Source organism: Exophiala xenobiotica (genome assembly GCF_000835505.1).
Source record: "Exophiala xenobiotica strain CBS 118157 unplaced genomic scaffold supercont1.4, whole genome shotgun sequence".
NCBI classification, from domain to species: domain Eukaryota; kingdom Fungi; phylum Ascomycota; class Eurotiomycetes; order Chaetothyriales; family Herpotrichiellaceae; genus Exophiala; species Exophiala xenobiotica.
Genome location: NW_013562491.1, coordinates 2,718,091 through 2,735,886, shown reverse-complemented (window position 1 = coordinate 2,735,886; position 17,796 = coordinate 2,718,091). Strand labels below are relative to the sequence as shown.

Below are 17,796 nucleotides of genomic sequence, written 5' to 3'. Positions count from 1 at the left end.
AGAGAAGCACTATTCCGTTAACGACGATGACTCCATTTAGCTACACCCAGAACTTCTCCAGGTGAGGGACTTGTCGCCCTTCGTGCTGTGCACAAGAGTAGGCTGGACTAGGCTGGGTGGTAGGTACTCTTTAGAGGGCACATGCGAGAGAATCATCTCAAGTTCGGAGATAGAAAATCACTTGCCATACAATGGTAATGCAAATACATGGCACACGCAACAAAGCCGTCATTTCCACCATGAGTCTAGAGTAGCCTCATAGAAACGCCCTCGCTATGCTCTCTATCCGCCTCCTGAAGGTCGTGTTGCCCATCCAGTATGTACAAAGAAGTGTCATGTCAGTCGTCAATCCTCGTCAAATATAGTCTTGCTCAGTCACGGTCTCCCCGCGGTCTTCTCGTCGTAAAGCTCCTCCTTATACTCTCTCCCCATGCCGAGGCATCAAAATCTCCCATGACACCGCCTTGTCCACTGTTGCCACTCGCAGTGCTGCCGTGACGGCTGTGGCTTAGTGTTGGCGTTGTAGGGGATGTCCTATTTGCGCCATGATAGGAGGTGTCCACAGAGCCTAACCTTGAGGCTCTGATCGGGCTGCCTCTCGGTGACTCCTCGAAACTGAGCCTTGCTGGACTCTGGAGCGAATCCCGGACCAGGAATGATGTATCGAGTGGTGGTAAGCTTGATGGTGGTTTCTTCGGTGTGTATGTAGGTGTGGAAGTCGTGAAATCTCGTGGCTGCGTACTGCTGCTGCTCTCAATGTTGTCGTCGGGGTTTTCGATGAAGATTTCAGGCACGGGCATTGTGGGAGGTGCTCCTAGGCGTGAGTTTCGTCGCCGTTCAATGGCTTTCCTGAATTTCCTGGACCAATAAATGGTGTCAAAGAAGCCGACCACGGTGTTCCGACGTATTGTCTCCTGCACCCTCTGAAGACGTGCGCGACGTCTGAGAAACTCTTCTAATCGTAAACTTCGTGAATCCGTGATCACATTGTAGTGTGTGAGCAAGAAAAGGCATGCTGTGAAAGGAATACCACGGTCAGGATCTGCGGTAAGCAGAGCTTCTTCGTAGAACACGTTCATCCGTTCCCGTCGCTTTCGAATCTCATCAACAGGTATCTGGCTTACTCTTTCTGACAGTTTGGTCAGATCAATGCCGTCAACAATCCTGGCGCTGGGTGGCAAAGGGTCGCCCGGCTGGAAGGAGCAGTCCTCCTTGATACGCTGCACAGAAAAGTCGCCATCATAGATTCGCATCGAAAAGACACCGGAGAGTTCCTGTTAAGGTCAGTACTTAGGGAAACAAGGTAGTCTCCGGACGAACTTACCCCAAGCAGGCGAGGGAAATGTTCCTTGGAGATGAATCCGGTACCATTCGGGTCGAAGTCAGCCCAGGCGTGTTTGAAGCGCCGAATTTCGTCTCGGCTGACGATGGACATCCCACTGCTCTGTTGGTATACGTAGGAAAAGCTCTCGAATATGAGAGACACAAACAGCGATACGAAGAGGTACATGCTGATGATGTTCCATGAGATGAAAAGCGTTCTAGCCCAGGCAGAGCTACCACAGTCGCTTTCGAAGAAACTAGCTTCTTGTACGCAGAAAGGCGGCTCGATAGTAGCGAAATCCTCCATGATCTGATTCCACCCTTCGCCGATACTGGTCCTGAAGAGGAGAATCAGTGCCTTCGGTACCGTTCGGAAGTTGATATTGTTGTTCTCGTTAGGCCCAAATCGTGTCAATGCGAAGGCTTGCGTGAAGGCTATCGCATACACCAAGAACAGTACAAACCAGGTTGCAAGTAGATTTGCAATGAGGGGTAGAGATGCTGCAGCTGTTTTGAACAATTGGTCTAGCTGATTGTTCCGGGGGATGAGTAGAAAGGTGACTGATACTAGGAAGAGCTTGTGCACCTGTTCGAAACTTCGAGCAGTGACATTTGAAAGCCTCATTAGAGAGGTTACAAGAATTCCTGCCAGGGCGAAGATTGAAAAGACGTCCCAGGAGCTCCGCCGGAACCGATGCCAGGAGAGTCCAATTATTCTGACTACGACGTTGGCGATGAGTATGACCGCGAAACCCAGGAAGATGCATTCACGCAACGTCTCCCACCAAGCTGGCTCTGGATAGTAGTCAACACAAAGGAGGATAAGATGCAGCACCAGGACGGTAGTGACGAAACGTTGCCATTTTCCTCGTTTCTTGATCGAGAGCTCATAGCACCATTTTCTGATGCGAGACGTCCTCTCTCCAATTGAGCGCTTCGAAGGAGAGATTTGCCGAAGGAGTTTCCGTAGTTCGAGCCACGAACGTTGCTCGGCGGTCAGAAAAGCAACCCCTGTTTGCTCCGTGTAGTTGCGCATGAACACCGATATAAATAACGTCAGGACAAAGACTGCTCCCAAAAGGTTGAAGACGATAAAATAGACAGCATTGCCCTGGGATGCAAACGGTTGGGGCTGCAGTCCTTTACCAGTGATGCTCGTCCCAGACCACATGACGTTGGTCCAACCTTCTTGAGAGACAATTTGGAAAAGTATGAACAAGGCACTGCCAAAGTCATCGAAAGAGTACCATGGGTTCGCCACCTGTCTTGGGGCCAATACTGGCCAGTTGAACGGAGTTGAGTTGAACTCCCCAACGCAGTCGCTCAGAGAGTTGAAGGCGAAATCACCGTCATTACACGCTTTCATCTTCCCATTGAATAGGTTCACCCCCAGGATGGCAAAAGGAATTAACAGACTCATGGCCACGAATGAGGCCGCAACAAGCTTGTATCCGCCAATGATAATTACCGAGTAAAAGGTCTCTCGGGCAGTATCGCTGATGTTGAGCAATCGCAAGGCTCTCAATGCTTTGAAGGCGCCGACAGCCCGCGAAACTCCGTCATCACGAAACATGGTAGTAATGACGTTGATCCATAGCGTAATCAACACAATGCCATCGATGAAGCCCCAAACACTTCGGAAGTAGGCATGCGGCGTGAAGAAAAGCCCATCTGCAATGGCTTTGATGACAGCTTCAGCTGTGAAAAGAGTGGCAAATCCAAGATCTGTCCAGACAAACCAGTTCGCGAAGCTTGAGTCGTGATCCTGGAAATAGCCACGTTGGTACAACGGCGTAGTGATGCAGGCCAGTATTACCATCGCGACAATGGCGGCATATGTGAATGCAGAGAAGGCATACCATGCCGGCCTGTAGGGCGAGACACCTTCCACGCGCTCACTCCCTCGTCCTGGTCCGACGAGATATTGACAGAGCCTCCTTATGGGGTTGTTCGGCTTGAAGATGAAAAGCGACACATTGTACCTTGGATGTTTCTGTAAGTATTGGCGCTGAGCGCGTCGCCGGTTCTCAGTGGTCATGACAACTCGTTTCGCAGCCGCCCGTGGATCAAACTCCTCATTGGCTCTGGCAAACCTAGCATTGGAGTAGAAGGGGTTTGGTTCTCTGTGCTTATTGAGTCCGACCAACTTGCCCCAATAGTTCGAAAGCAACCCAGGCTTGACCGCGCCAGCGTCAGGCACATGCATCGAGTTCGGACGTTTTGAGAGTCCCTCTTGTTGTTCGTCCAGGAAATCTTTGACGACGGCTTCTTTCAAAAGTTGTTCAACAGCAGCAGAGCCGTATTCGAGGGCATCACGGTGCCTGATGGAATCCCGTCCCATTTTGAAGACAGCGGCAAGCGACAAGTTGCCAGTAGTAGAGCCACTGATTTCTTTCTGCTTCAGAAAAGCTTTCACCTGTTGCAGTCGTTTCTCATCCTCCGAGACATCGAAACTTTCTTGGATGACAGCAATAAACATGTTCAGAACAATCAGGTTCGAGATGATGAACCAGAGAATGAAAAACATTGCGCTCAGCCATGCTGTGTCCCATATCAAGTTGTACTCGGTCGCATTGTACATCAAGGCCGTCCAATTTTCGCTCGAAAAGACTTGATACATCCCGAGAAAGGAGTTCCAGATGTCGAAGAATGTGACTGGAATAGTCTCTCCGCCTGCGTCCACAGAGGGGAAATCTCCTCTCAACAACTGCGAGGCAAGGACCGCAGCCAGGAAAGTGAACAGGAAAACAAAAAGGATCAGGTTGAGTAGACCGCCTATGTTGCCGAACACCAGCATGATTAATTCTCTGGTAACCCTGACCGCAAGTACAACTCGATACACACGAGCGATTTGAAAAGCGGTGAGCCATGCGTAGACTTGACCGGAATTGCGAATAACCGGGATCTGCATGATAGAAGTGACAATAGCCAGGGAAAGGTCGACGCAGTTCCGTTTGCCCCGAAAGAAATTCCGCCAGTCACAGAGAAAGCGCAGAACAATCTCGACGAGGAGGAGCAGTGTCACTATTGTTTCGGAGTTCATGATGAAGTCTCCACGAGTGTCGCTCATGTAGGCGCTGCGCAAGCTCTGTACCACCAGATCGTACACGATGACCAGCACCCAGAAGACATGGGTCTTGTCAAAGATCTTCTTCAACTGGCTTTTTCTCGTCTGGGCGTCATCGTCGAGCACAGGTTGCTCAATCGTATCTGCCGTGAATGCGCTCTGTCTGCTTTCCTCACGAATAATCTGGAACGAAGATGTAATGACGGCGACCAACAAGTTGACTAGCCACAAGCTGAGAACAACAATGCCGGCAGCAAAGAAAAGTGCTGCGGCGAGGTAGTCAGAATCCGCGAGGTAGTACAAAAGATCGGAGAACGTGTTGGAACTGATGATTACGAACACGAGTTCCAGTGACTGCACAATGTTGTCGAAACTCACAGTCCCATTATAGGGACCTTGAGATCCTTCGACGCACAAGGAATCTTGTGGGCAAAGGTACCCCTTCGCGCTGTGGGTACCATTTTGACCATCGAGTTTCAGCCATGGCATCGGGTCGCCGGTGGCTGCGTCCAGGTAACCGCCACAAAATTGTATGTTCTCAGGAGCGACATTGAGCGTATAGTTCTGACCAGAGCCGTCGTCACCAACCCACACGCAAGTCCGCCGTAGGCTGGATTTGAAGCTTTGAACACCAACAATACCAAAAAGCAACCAGAAGAAGCCAATCAGGAATGAGACATGGACGAGGAGAGGAGCCGCTTTCTTCAGACTACGAAGAATGATCGACGTCCCAGCTGTCAAGCCCAGTAATCGTAGAATTCGAAGACAGCTCAACATGTTGAAGACATAGACGTGAGTATTGCTCTCAACAAGCGTCATCTGCATGGCAAAAGAAATCCAGTATGAGATAACCGCCACAAAGTCAAGCCGGTTGAAAGAGTGTCTGAGAAAGGCCCTTCGTGCGAGACGTACTTTTTGCTGGTGCTTGCTGTGACCTGGACCACCGGGTTCCGGAACACCAGTGAATGCGCGGACAATTGAGGGTTGGCTTGAGGCATCGGTTTTAGAAGGTCGGAGGTCTTGTGCTTGTGAACCCGCGAACAGCGTATTTGCTTTATGTAGCACAGCTCGTTTGAACCCCAGATCACGATTTATCGTACTGTGTTCGCGCGGATTCGAAATAAAGCCCGACACGATCGTCCGAGCAACCAGTTCCAATGTGTAAAACACAAATAACCCAAAGATCGCATAATCGAATCCGCTTCCCCACCGCTTGGTCCTCGACTGGAGATAGACGGCATCAGTAGCGGCGTTCACCGCTAGCAGAACTGTTTGAGCAATGATCAAGACCAGGATGAAGGGTTCTGTGAGCGGGTGTACCAGAATCTCAAGGAGCCATTTCCGGAGCCCATTGTCCGGGCCAAAAATGCCCCATGATTTGCCGAGCAGAGGGTTTGGATAGTGAACAGGCATGAATGGCGCAGGAAAAGTCTCGATAGAAGGAACTTTCTCTATTGGAGGTTGAGCGATTGGTGCTTCTTCTTCATCGGGGACAGGTGGCACATGAGGAGCTGAGGCACTTGGCCGTCTTTGATCGCGTATCGACGACTTCCGCCGGAGGTTCTGCTCGACCATGTCCGAGTCGTTACTTAGGTTGACCACACGCTGGGATATCTCTCGCAGCATGGAGTTTGCCCGGGCCATCGGAGAAGGAGAAGGCGATAGAGACCTTGACCTTTCCCCAGACTCTGCTCGTTCGGGTGTCAAACGAGCCACGCCGCTACTGGTACTCAGCTTTCGACGCAGACTCGCAGTTGTCTTAAGAGAGGGCAGATCATCTCCCAGCCTAGACCCTCGACCACGGGCAAGCGATGGAGACTCCCCATCCGTCCACTGCACGCTTGACCCTTTCCCTTGTCTGTTGTGCCGTTGACCTCTAGAGGCGGAACTAGACGTGTTGACCGAGGATGTGAACCGGCGCCCTTCAGTCAATGGAGTTGTGTCAGAGTCTGGGGGCGAGAAAAGACTGTCCGCCTCGTTAAGGCCTGTATCAGCAGGAGTGGTGACAATCGTAGGCCTCCATGCGCCAGTACTGGGAGGTGTAGAGGGTAAACTGAGGTCCAATCCAACAGTTGCTGCCGCAAAGCCTCCAATATCCTCGACAGGAGAGTCATTGCCACTCCCCCCTTTTGCAGCATATCCAACGCGCCCATATGGATTTCCTTCTCTAGTAGGCGACTCTTCTTCCAAGCGTGAATAATTAGGAGTCCGTCGACCTGTGAGTAGGGAACGTGTACGACTGTGTCTGGAGGTGTGGCCATTTGATTTTACTCCTGAGATTTCTGATTCATCTGAGCCGGCCAATGCGCCGTCGGGAGGTCTCGAGAGGTCTCGCAGAGGTATCGACTGCCGGCCGACCGTTCTCGGCGGCGTTCTGTCATGCGAAGACATGGTGCTCTTGTCGGAGGCAGGAGGTGGAATCTCACCAGATGGTCTAAAAAATGATAGGCGCGACCATGTCGATAACCATGAGCGATCGACCCAATCCAGAGTGTCTACCAAGATCCGGTGTAGCAGGTTGGAGAGTTGTAGAGAGGAGGAACGAGCGCAGATGTAACTAGGTTCGAGGATATTCTGGAGCCTGCAGATAGTCGCTAGAACGAGGATCGGTCGCAAGGAAACGAGCGAATGAATGACAAAAAAGAATCATCAAAACAAGTGAAGATGAAGTCTATGGATTCAGAAAGGTGAGGTGCTGGATTTCTTCGCGGAATCTCAAACACATGTGCCATTTCGGGGTATGTGTCTGACGCGCGGCGTGAATCGTGGTGAGGAGGAATCGCCAAAGGGTCTTGAGTGTCGTGAGTTAGGCTCAGTTTACGCACGGGAGGATCTTCGACCGGGTAGAGTCCCTCAGAGGCTCGAGCGGCGAACAGCCATTTTCCCGCCCCCAACTGCCCCGAGACCTGGCCCTATTTTCAGGGGCTGTCCGAACCAAGTCTCTGACATTTTCTTGACGGATTGCAGACTAAACTATGCCTACCTAACGTTATTGAGCCCACGGAACCTTCAAGCTCAAGACAACACGTCACTTGCTGGGGCTCTATCGTGCACTATCCAAGATCATGCGAACCATATCGGCGTGGCATAATGGATCTTTCTATTGTTCCTCTACGAGACGAGTAATACTGAGACAAATTCTACGCTTCGCAATCATAGCATGAGGAAAGATATTCGATTGGCGACGAATGTGCAAGCTAAACAATAGCTTTTGAATAATTGGCACCCTGGTAGCAGTAGCCAGGGTCAAGCTGAATGATTACCTTCAGCTCGACTTGGTGATATCTTCATGTTGTCCTCTAGGCCGCTTACCGCCTCAGACTTAATGCCATGCGACTCTGGCTGTCTTCAATAGACGTCTGACCTGCTCAGGAACCATCTCTCTTGTCCTCAGGCTGATTTTGCGGAGAGTCTTCAGACCTCTACTCTTACGGATCACATCATCCCATAATGGTTCCTGGACGCAGTCCATCATGCTCTTGTCGTCCGCTGAAGACAGTAACAGGGGAACATCCATGACTTCCTCTCGTTTGTGCTTCCAGCTGTCGTTCCCAACTATTCGAGTTAGGGGAGCCAAGGCGTCGTCCCACGTTCCCGACCTTAGATGGCATCGATCAAACTGGAATTCGTGCAAGACTTTGCGGTGCGACATGATAAAGCTCGCTGCCTGATGTGCATCAAGGCAAGCATTGCTGAGATGCATGGTCTTCAGGTGCCGGAACTTTAGAGGTCGGCAAGAAGATTTTGTACTCGAGTTTGGGCAGGCGTTCGAACAATGAAGCGACGTAGGCCGGGAAGTGCAAGGCTCGACGTGGAGTGCGAGTGGACAAGGTCCCTTGTTGCCCCTCCACGTGAACTTGAAATGCTCTAGAGCCGGCAAAGCTTGTAAGTAGCTATGGAGGATCTTGAGTTGATCTGCCGGATGATCGCGGCCATACTCGAAGCTATCCATCTCGATGTCGAGTTTCTTGATGCGTCGCCAAACACGCGAGGCAGCTGGTGAAGAGCCAAAGGTCAAGTGAGGTCGGAGGTGAAGTATGGCTCCCGGGTGTATAGGCTCAAGTGTTAATGTTTCAAGCTGGACAGGGTTGGCACTCTCGACTGCCAAACGCAGAGAAATGAGGGCATAATCGACTATGTCCTTGCGATATCTCTGTGATGTTGGTTGGCCTGGACATGAAATCTTTAGATGCCGCAAGTTTGGGAGAGCAATGACTGCTCGGAAGAATGAATCAACATTCGTTGCGGCATGAAACAAGGGAGGATATTGTTTGACCAGTAAGTCGTTCAGTTCCCAGGACCCATACTTGGACGTCGAGCTCGAAGTCGAAGAGCTGCTGGAAGATGGTGGTCTTGACATACTTGAGCGAGGCTCATAGACAAAGGTAACTTCGTCCGAAGTGCCTGGAACCAGGAGTGGTGGGAGAAAAGTCTCGGATTCATGGGGCATGATGAAGGACAGCTTTCGCACATAGTGGCCAACCCTCTCCAATGCCGACATTCGCGCCCTGCGCGTGAAAGCATAGGTGGTGAAATGGATATCGAGGCTTTTGAAGAGTATAGGAGCGATATCCCTGGAATATTCCCTGCAGACCAGCCGTAGAGATCGAAGATCAGCTTTGGGGAGGAAAGACAACAAGCTTTCGCGAGTAAGGTCTGTTTGCCAAAATTTGGCAAGGGCCGGTACAGTCATTTCTGACGAAGCGCATAGCTTGCGTTGTATACAAGTGGCTGCCGTAACAAAGCTGTGGGCTGTTACAAAATGACAAATCTCCTGGTAAACCGAAATCAAATAGCGAACAATATCGAGCAGAGTGGAGATTTTTCAAGAAGAAAACAAAGTGCAAAGAATACAACGATCTCGTTATGCACAAAAGGTCCTTGCCGGTAGAATACTAAGGGCCGCAACAATGGAAGCTTCGTGCTCCCTTGATGAGTAGGGTGTGTAGGAGATCAGGCAGAGAAGGTGGAGGGAATCGAGGGGTTATTTCCCAGATGAAGGCGGGTGGCAGGACAAAGAATATAGCGAACCATTTTTGCGCAGATCGTGAGACCGGTGAAAGTTGAGGGGGAAAGGCATTTTGCATTTGTTTTCAGTGGCTGTATCGCGAGTATTGCGCGGTCGTGAATGCGCGAAAAGGGAAATACACGAGGTTATAGGCAGGCAAAGGTGTTTAGTGTGACGGCTGGGAGCTCGAAGTGCATATGCTGCATGTTTGTGCATGATGCTAAGGAAGAACGTGGGTGATACGCGCCAAACGCCGAGTTTGTTGAACCCCCAAGGAGAAGCGCGATAGCTTTGACGCGAGGTCTTTGAATACATACAACCTATCTACTCTGCACCGTCCTTTGAAGGTGGAGACGCATGATAGGCTTCATCAGAATCACCATGGTAAAGGTTCCTATGGCCAGACGGTGTCATCACTGATCCTATGGGTATAGCACATCAAGCTCAATCTTTGATGGATGGGAATTGGCGGACCGCGCCGGCGCGTGGTGGGCTCGAGAGCAAAACGCGAGAAAAGGTCCAAGTGTACGGCTATACAAGCAGCCCTTGAGGAGTGAGAGACACACAAAGAGAAAACAAGCCGGCGCCAAGGATCGAGAAGATGAGTGCTGCCACTTATGATGCTGTTGGACGTAGTAGCCGGCAATGAGAGTGATGTGCTACCAGAAGTTAGGTATTGGGAAAACGCGCCGCGAGAAAACAGGCCAAGCGAGCAAGTTTTCAAGGCAGAATCATATCACGTGATATGTATTTGGCCTCGGCTCAACTGTCGATTCTGGGCCGTGGTTTTCTTGTCATTTCTTGTCCTTTCTTGTCGGTGGCAAGACCTGCGGTCAATCCCATTCGCCGGGTTGAAGAGCGTGACAGTGGCATCCACCATCACGATTTTTTCATGTGCAGCGGTCGGCTTGTCGGAACGCTTTTCAAGCTTCCAATGAATGACATCAACGCTTTGGCCCTGGTTTCGTTCGGCCTCGCCTTGGAAAATCTTCACAGAACTTAGTAGGTGGGCACGCGAGTCTTCTTTTTAAGTCATTGAATTTCACTCTCGCAGATACTCCGTACTACATATTCTATCACGTTCCCTCTGTAGTCGTCACTGCAATTCTGTCCGTGTTAATCTCTAGATTACTAGATCCCCCCTTCGCTCTTTAATTATTGTTGTATTGCTCTCCTCGAGATACTTTTGACCCCCAGCACGAGACCAATTTCCATCTCCCCAAATTGGAGGCCAACACGAGCCAGGATGATCTCATCCTACCTCAACCCTATTCCATCTCTACCCAAACCACTGGGACCGCACAAAGTCGGTACGGTAGAATGGGAGATCCCAGTATCTGAGATCCCCTCCTCCTCACCTACACCAGACTCAAAAATCTCGACCATTAAATTCCGTATTTTCTATCCCACCACACAATCAGCTTCCTCCGAGGTCTCGGTACCTTGGCTTCCACATCCACAACGAACCTGGCAGCAAGCATATGCCAGCTTCCTGGGAGCTAAACCACGTGTTTCATCCCTTCTCTCTTACCTGCCATTCACTATCAATTACACGAATCTTCCCGTCGTGGCAGAGGCGCCTTTACTGCCGAGAGACAAGTCCACGAAGTACCCACTAGCGATCTTCTCTCATGGACTAGGTGGCAACTTCAACACCTACAGTTCAATATGTACGTCTCTAGCCAGCTTTGGCATCGTATGCGTTGCACCAGAACATCGAGATGGAAGCGCTCCAATCTCTCTCATACGCTCAGCGGATGGGTCGACCACTTCAATCCCATATCAGAAGCACGCCCATTCCCCAACGGCTGAAGTCCTGAACTCCCGCAACGCCCAGCTCCGTATCCGGCTATGGGAGCTTGACCAACTCTACACTGCAATAACGAGCTTGAATGCAGGAGACAGCTTCACCAACTACGCCAGTCCAGAGAAGAGCAAAGCAAGCGAGCAACCTGCTCTCAAGGACACACTTGATCTCCAGCCGGGGCGCGTTACGTGGGTGGGTCACTCCTTCGGCGCCGCGACCGTTGTTCAATTCGTCAAATCAGTCTACTACCAGGAATCCCTACCCTCGTTAAAGGGGACCCCGTATGAGAATGACCTCGATTGGCGACCTCTTTACAAGCCGGCTTCAAACAGTGATCTAATCCGACAGATCACCCCGGACTCACCAGTTGGCTTGCTCGATCTGTGGACGATGCCTCTCCGTGGCGAGCTGACGCAATGGCTCTGGGAGCGACCGTTGCCTTGCTACGAAGGCAAACGACCTGAAAATGGTGACAGTACCACCACCAACGTCGTTGCCATTGTGACGGCAGAGTTTTACAAATACACGGATTTGTTGAACCGAATGAAGGCAGCACTTTCAGCCGACCCCGTTGAAGCGATGGAGGCTTTTGAGCGACAAAGACCGAGGTCCAACCCCACAATCGACGATGCAACGCTTGCCACGCCTCCGAACAAAGCCGCGTTCGAACCGGAGCTGGAAACAGAAGCAGCGTTGAACCAAGATGCAGAGGGAAGTAATGATGGAGCATCAGATATCGACGAGCTCACGCCTTTGTCATCAGCATCACAGTCTCCTGCACTGAGCCGAACTTCTTCTCCTAGTCCTAGCAGAACTTCGGAGCACAGTGCCTCCACATCAATGACCTCTTTTGCGCCATCCTTCGAGGCAGCAGACAGTATAGCGCCAAAGCTCTTCCTCATTCCAGACAGTGCCCATCTTTCGCAGTCTGATTTTGGCGTCCTCTTTCCCAACTTAACGCGGTATTTGATGAAGGCGCAAGAGCCAGTGGAGACGATCAATCTGAACGTTCGAGCGGTCTTGGCTGCGATGAGAGGCGTGGGATTGGAGATTGAAGCCTATCGTACCGGAGAGGACAGCGAGGCTAAAATCGACACTATCTTGACGGACCGGTGTACGGAGAAGAGGTTCGTCCCTGTTTCACTTCAGCATGATCAGCAACAGGCGCGTTAGGAGTACAAATTTCGACAGAGTATCTGAGTTGAGAGATGAGGGCTCGAGCAGTCACATGCAACGAGACGACTTGTTTCCGGCTCAGGATGGTATCACGGCGAACATGAAGACCACGGCGCAGCATCGCAGTTGGGAAAAAGAGGGCATCTCAACATTTAGCGTGATGGTGCATGATTTAGCAGTGATTCAGCGCAATGCGGGCTTTCGCATGTCATGTCATGTTGGTTGGATTGAGCATGGTGTGCTTGGGCGCACCGGGTCGTTGGAGTCAGGAAAGGCATCCCAGCTACGGCGGGCCTCTTGAGCGTTCGAGCATTTGATTTCCAATGTGGATAGGCACACTCAAGCATAAGGTAGCGCGAATGTACAATGGAAGACAACTTCTATTACCTCGAACATGCAACCGCGTTCCTAAAAGGCTGACACCCTTCTTCATAAACTTGTCATTCAAATGCCAAGATCTAGACTAGTAAATCCAAGGCGAGGTCATTCCTTCTCAGGCTTCTGGGAAGTGGGCGACGCCGCTCCACCTGGGGGCCGTGTGACCCCTAGAGGTCAATTCCAATAGGCGCTTTTGGTGCCGATGCCAATCCTCCAAATTATTGCTATAATAGTTCTACTCTTAGAAAACTTGACCTGAATTGGCCTCGAGTTTTCCATGGTTGTATAGTGTAGTGGTTATCACTCCGGATTTTGATACATGTATTCCGGCAACCCCGGTTCGAACCCGGGTACGACCTCAACGACGGCCTGAGCAGAGCCGAGAAGGTGAAGGAGTATCAACCTTGACCTTGTCTTGTTTCTCTTTTTGTCCAATTGCCAAACTCACGTAAAGGAGATACTCGAACTGGGCGGGAGTTGAATATTATTACCTTTTTGTTTAAAAACCTATTCTGTTTGTGTGGCTAGATATAGAACTATTTGATTCGTCAGACCCAGCGTGCTAGTATGACCTTTGAATCGTGCCCGTCCACTCCAACATCGCGCAGACATGATCTTGACCTGCATACTCGTTGAGGTTTGTCCTGTTTTGCATGTCCTTTTGCGCAGATAACAGCACAGTCCTGCAGCGCAGAAGATATGAAGGTAGACTTTGCTGAAGTCTGAGAGCCATTCCAGGGCGCCTTTTAACGGAAGCTTCCTAGCTGCTCACCCAGTGGCGGTGGCTCAAAGTCGCCAGGCTCCCCACGCACCATTGAACCCTCGCGTGAGAGATACGGCAGGCTAGGAGGATCGTCTCGAAGAGCTCTTCTTGACACGAAGAGCCGAACCGTTTAGGATCCCTGCGCGTATATGTATCCCACTGGTTGCTCGATGGCCAATCTACCGAGGTAGGAGACCCTCCGCAGACGAATGCGCGTACTGCGATCTTCTTCCCAGCGACATACGAGTTGCAACGACAACGAACTGAAATCTCTGAGCAGTTGGCAATGGTGCGCCTGCTCGTGGCCCCCTTGGTCGATTCTCCACCTCCCTTGTGCAGATGCTCACGATGCTGATTGGAAAACTGACAGGCGGTTTCGATGCGAGAGGTGACATCACCTCCCAGCGTTTTTCTGGCTTCAGGCAAGAAAAGAAACCACATGGGCACCATGTGTGAGGCCATTTGAGCCAGCCGCCTATCCACTCCCATTCCACGACGAAGTCTTGTTGTTACCATGTCAACAAAGTGATATAGGTCGTCAAGACGTCCTCGAGGAAGTAATGTGCCTCCATCCCCGCCTGGGCTTCAACTTCGAACGCATGGTTTCCGAGGGCCGCTTGACCATACCCACCTCCAAAGTGGCCTACTACGACCACCCGGTGCGAATGTCGACGTGGGATGTCTCCTTCCAAGGCAATGCTTGCAACATTGTATTCTTTGCAGTTCGGCCACGGCTCCCGCACATTATTGGTGAGAACATGTCGCTCATGAAGACGGGCAAGTTCAGCCGGCAGATATCGAACGCGCATCGACGAAGCCCGAATTGACGGTCAAGGCAGTCGGATGTATTTGTGAGTGTACTCGAGGGAACGGAGGGAGGAGTCTCATCAGGTGAAAAAGGGCACCTCTCCCTCACATGAAGCTATAAAGCGTGAAATAGAGCTTGTAGAAGGTTCACACGTTGCAACGAGCAGGCCGTGAAGCGATACAAAAGCAGCAAAACGATCGAGACTCTAAAATTGATCATGATGATTTATTCAACTGAATTCATTCTCGCTATGCTATCATATTGTAGTCTAGACCTATCGCAGAATGAGCAAGAGAAACTTTCTGTATCATGCAGTTTGCTTTTGTGATATTCTTAGTTCAGCAAGCTCATCGTTCGTCGTTCACTTCGTCATCCAGGGTTGACGATCCTCTTTGCTGTTCGAATGACGGGCAAAAGGACTTCCTGGGCTCTTTCGACACCACCCCATCCCATGTGCCCCACCCTTGATGGGAAATCAATACGACCTTCTATTTGTCGTCTCGCTAGCCCGAATCCTGTCTTCACACCGATCTCGTTGACCAAGAGAGATACGACTGCGACCGCAGACCGCTGTTGTGCGCTCACAAGTCAGGATCTTCCTCATCAGGCAGAGGCATGGCCGCAGCTTCGGTCATTTCCTTCTGGTATTGATCAAGTAGTTCTTGGTTGACCTGGACCTCAGGAGGTGCAAGAGCGGGAGCAGCGACAAATTCGAGTTGAGGGTTGCCGACCAACTTCCGAGCCAGCCAGAGGAAGGGCTTCTCGAAGTTGTAGTTGGACTTGGCGGAGATATCGTAGTATTGCAAATTCTTCTTGCGGTGGAAGGTGATGGTCTTAGCCTTGACTTTGCGCTCCTTGACGTCGACTTTGTTACCGCAGAGGACGATCGGGATGTTTTCGCAGACGCGGACGAGGTCACCTGCGCATTTTGTTAGTTATTCAATCTGCATGCAACGTAATATATGCGACTTACGATGCCAGTTGGGGACGTTCTTGTAGGTGATTCTTGAGGTGACGTCGAACTAGAAGTCGTCAAAAACGATTCACAAAGATCTCTTTTGAACAGCCAAATCCTCACCATGATGATACCACACTGGCCATTGATGTAGTAGCCATCTCTCAGACCACCGAACTTCTCTTGACCTGCGGTGTCCCACACGTCGAATTGGATTTGACCCAAGTTCTAAATCGTCGTTAGATCGCGACTCTTTTGGCGCTGCAGAGGGACGTACGGTTGAGAAACCTAGAGGATGGACTTCGACACCGAGAGTGGCAATGTACTTCTTTTCGAATTCACCTGTAAGATGGCGTTTGACGAAGGTAGTCTATCAAAATGTGTGAGCAATTGTCTCGGGACGGATGCGAGCATCGCTCAGATGCGATAAAGAGCGGAAAGAAGTGTTTCAGGTTCTCATACCTTTCCGGTACCACCATCACCGACCAAGACGAGCTTGAAGGTTGGTACGCCTGTTTGAGCTTCCGCCATTGTCAATGTTTGGTATGTTGAGGGCGAGGTATGGGGATGGCAGTTGAGGGTTTAGGTGATTCTCGAGATCAGGTCCAATACCACGGATCTCAATGAATAGGATATCTCTGCAAGCGAGATGGAAAAAGACAAGAAAGTGGTGAGTTTGCAAGGTATTTGCGAAAAGGCAGCGCAGGTTGAAAGAGGCGGAAAGACTGTTTTCACTGGAACTCGCATATGCCAAGCCTGGTCCGTCATTTCATCTGCTCTCCGACAGTTGATTGCAAAAGATTGCTGCCCGAGTGACGGCAGCCGCCTCCGATAATCTTCAGGCGGTCACGTGTTGATAGATTCTGCACAATATTCCAGTATCTTCGATTGCGAGGTATCTTGCTAGTAATAGTTTCTATTGTTACAGCTAACATGGTATAAACGAGGCAGACTGATACATTGTGTACACAGTACAGCAAATCTGCTCATCTGTGTCAAGAGCTTTGCGGCAGTTTTTCGCACCCAGGACCCAAGCTAGCATTGCTGACATTGCACGCCTATCGGCTGCTACATGCCTCCGGCTGGTGAGGCTGGCCCTAATCGCCCATCCGTGCCTTCTCTTCGAACATTGGTTGGTAAAACCCGTTCATTCTGCAGGAGCCTGGTTGAGTCACTGGGTGAACAAGCTCTGACGCCTGGAATGGGAACATTGTCTTCTTCTGGTGGTGCCCGAAGCCGAACGGGCATTGTAGTTCGTTCTGGATGGCACTTCCTGTGCCTCAGACGTGGTGGTCTCTCCTCCCTATCTCACACAGGAACAATATGGCAACCTAGTGTACCTCTTCCTCCCCAGTTTTGTCGTGGGGTCAACCTCAAATCTAGCTCTTGTGTACCCGATCCTGCGTCTCTTGAGACCTTGACCTGGATGGGCCGACCCAGATTCTGACTGACAACCTCCCCAACTTTTCTTAGTCTCTCATGATTTGACCAGATCGCAGTACCAAATCTTCTGATCAGATCGCCGGACTTCAGACCGGCCTCATTGGCAGGACTACCAGGCTCGATGCTGTTCACTCTAGCAAAGGGAGTCTCGGGGACGGAAGGTGTAGGCTGAGAGGCGGTGGAGGGGAGCTGTTCTGGTTGGAGTAAGGAGTTTTTGTAGTCGTCCGACTGCTGGTATTTAGCATGGTGCTGATGAAGGCCTTTCTCTATTCTGTCCATAAGATCTTTCCAGTCATTGCGTAGCGAAATGATCCGAGCTCGCGTCACGCGCACTTGTGCCACGTCGATGTCGGATCGCGGAAAGCCATCGAAGGTTGTAAGACTCGTCTGCATAGTGACCCCATGGCTGTCAAGGACTGCCCCCAAGGCTTTCAGTTCGACCTCGAGGTCGTCTTTCCGAAGAATGAGCTGTTGTAGCGTCAAGCCCTCGAAAGATTGGCCTTGCTGGACGGACGTAGGTCCACTGGGGACGTGGATTTCTGAAAGATTCGGATCCATCGGCAGTCCCATGGTCTTGCCTTGGTTTGAGGATGACGACAAACGTGGTGGATATTTTGAGATGAAACCATAAGCCGTAGGCAACTGATGAGATGCGCAATCCAGAGCGGCAAGTGGCACCAAATTAACAATGCGGGGGAAGGCAATTAGCCGATGTTAACCCGCGGCAATATCAAAGGGTGAAAGGCTCACGAAGGCTTCGAAATTCAACTCGCTTTTTGAAGTGCCTCAATTCTGCACAAAAAGAACACCCTCCAGGCCGCCCATAGAGCACCGCTCCCCGCCATTCCAAGACACGGCATTGAGCTTTTTTCAGCCTTGAAGTGATGACTCCGAAAGGCACTGCTTTTCCGTCCCTGTACCCCGTGGCTTCAGACGCCCAGGTTTCACAAACAATTTTATTGTCCTAACGTTTCATGGTTGTTGACAGTCGCAAAGCTTCGCCATGATGGAAAGGCTTGCTCAGAGGTACAGGTCAATTTGGTGCAAGAATAGCGAGCAGTATCTCTT

General features: G+C 50.8%; 5 protein-coding genes and 1 non-coding gene across 6 annotated transcripts; 2 read left to right on the top strand and 4 right to left on the bottom strand.

Moving 5' to 3' along the window:
* Positions 1–164: 164 nt before the first annotated feature.
* Positions 165–7,135, bottom strand: PV05_07244 (uncharacterized protein). The gene is made up of 2 exons (XM_013460048.1): positions 1,325–7,135; positions 165–1,274 (listed from the first exon to the last, which is right to left on the bottom strand). Exons 1-2 carry the CDS (start codon positions 6,779–6,781, stop codon positions 372–374), a joined length of 6,360 nt encoding a protein of 2,119 aa, XP_013315502.1. The 5' UTR covers positions 6,782–7,135; the 3' UTR covers positions 165–371.
* Positions 7,136–7,602: 467 nt separating this feature from the next.
* Positions 7,603–9,125, bottom strand: PV05_07243 (uncharacterized protein). Its single transcript, XM_013460047.1, has one exon. The coding sequence runs from the start codon at positions 9,081–9,083 to the stop codon at positions 7,713–7,715; it is 1,371 nt and encodes a 456-aa protein (XP_013315501.1). The 5' UTR covers positions 9,084–9,125; the 3' UTR covers positions 7,603–7,712.
* A 1,326-nt stretch (positions 9,126–10,451) lies between these two features.
* On the top strand, positions 10,452–12,779 carry PV05_07242 (uncharacterized protein). Its single transcript, XM_013460046.1, has one exon. The coding sequence runs from the start codon at positions 10,645–10,647 to the stop codon at positions 12,376–12,378; it is 1,734 nt and encodes a 577-aa protein (XP_013315500.1). The 5' UTR covers positions 10,452–10,644; the 3' UTR covers positions 12,379–12,779.
* A 259-nt stretch (positions 12,780–13,038) lies between these two features.
* PV05_07241 lies at positions 13,039–13,118 on the top strand. Its single transcript has one exon. It is a non-coding gene; the product is annotated as a tRNA-Gln (tRNA).
* Positions 13,119–14,554: 1,436 nt separating this feature from the next.
* On the bottom strand, positions 14,555–16,070 carry PV05_07240 (GTP-binding nuclear protein GSP1/Ran). The gene is made up of 5 exons (XM_013460045.1): positions 15,748–16,070; positions 15,563–15,655; positions 15,409–15,513; positions 15,304–15,352; positions 14,555–15,249 (listed from the first exon to the last, which is right to left on the bottom strand). Exons 1-5 carry the CDS (start codon positions 15,814–15,816, stop codon positions 14,912–14,914), a joined length of 654 nt encoding a protein of 217 aa, XP_013315499.1. The 5' UTR covers positions 15,817–16,070; the 3' UTR covers positions 14,555–14,911.
* Positions 16,071–16,173: 103 nt separating this feature from the next.
* Positions 16,174–17,360, bottom strand: PV05_07239 (uncharacterized protein). Its single transcript, XM_013460044.1, has one exon. It carries the CDS (start codon positions 17,296–17,298, stop codon positions 16,594–16,596), a length of 705 nt encoding a protein of 234 aa, XP_013315498.1. The 5' UTR covers positions 17,299–17,360; the 3' UTR covers positions 16,174–16,593.
* Between the last annotated feature and the right edge of the window lie 436 nt (positions 17,361–17,796).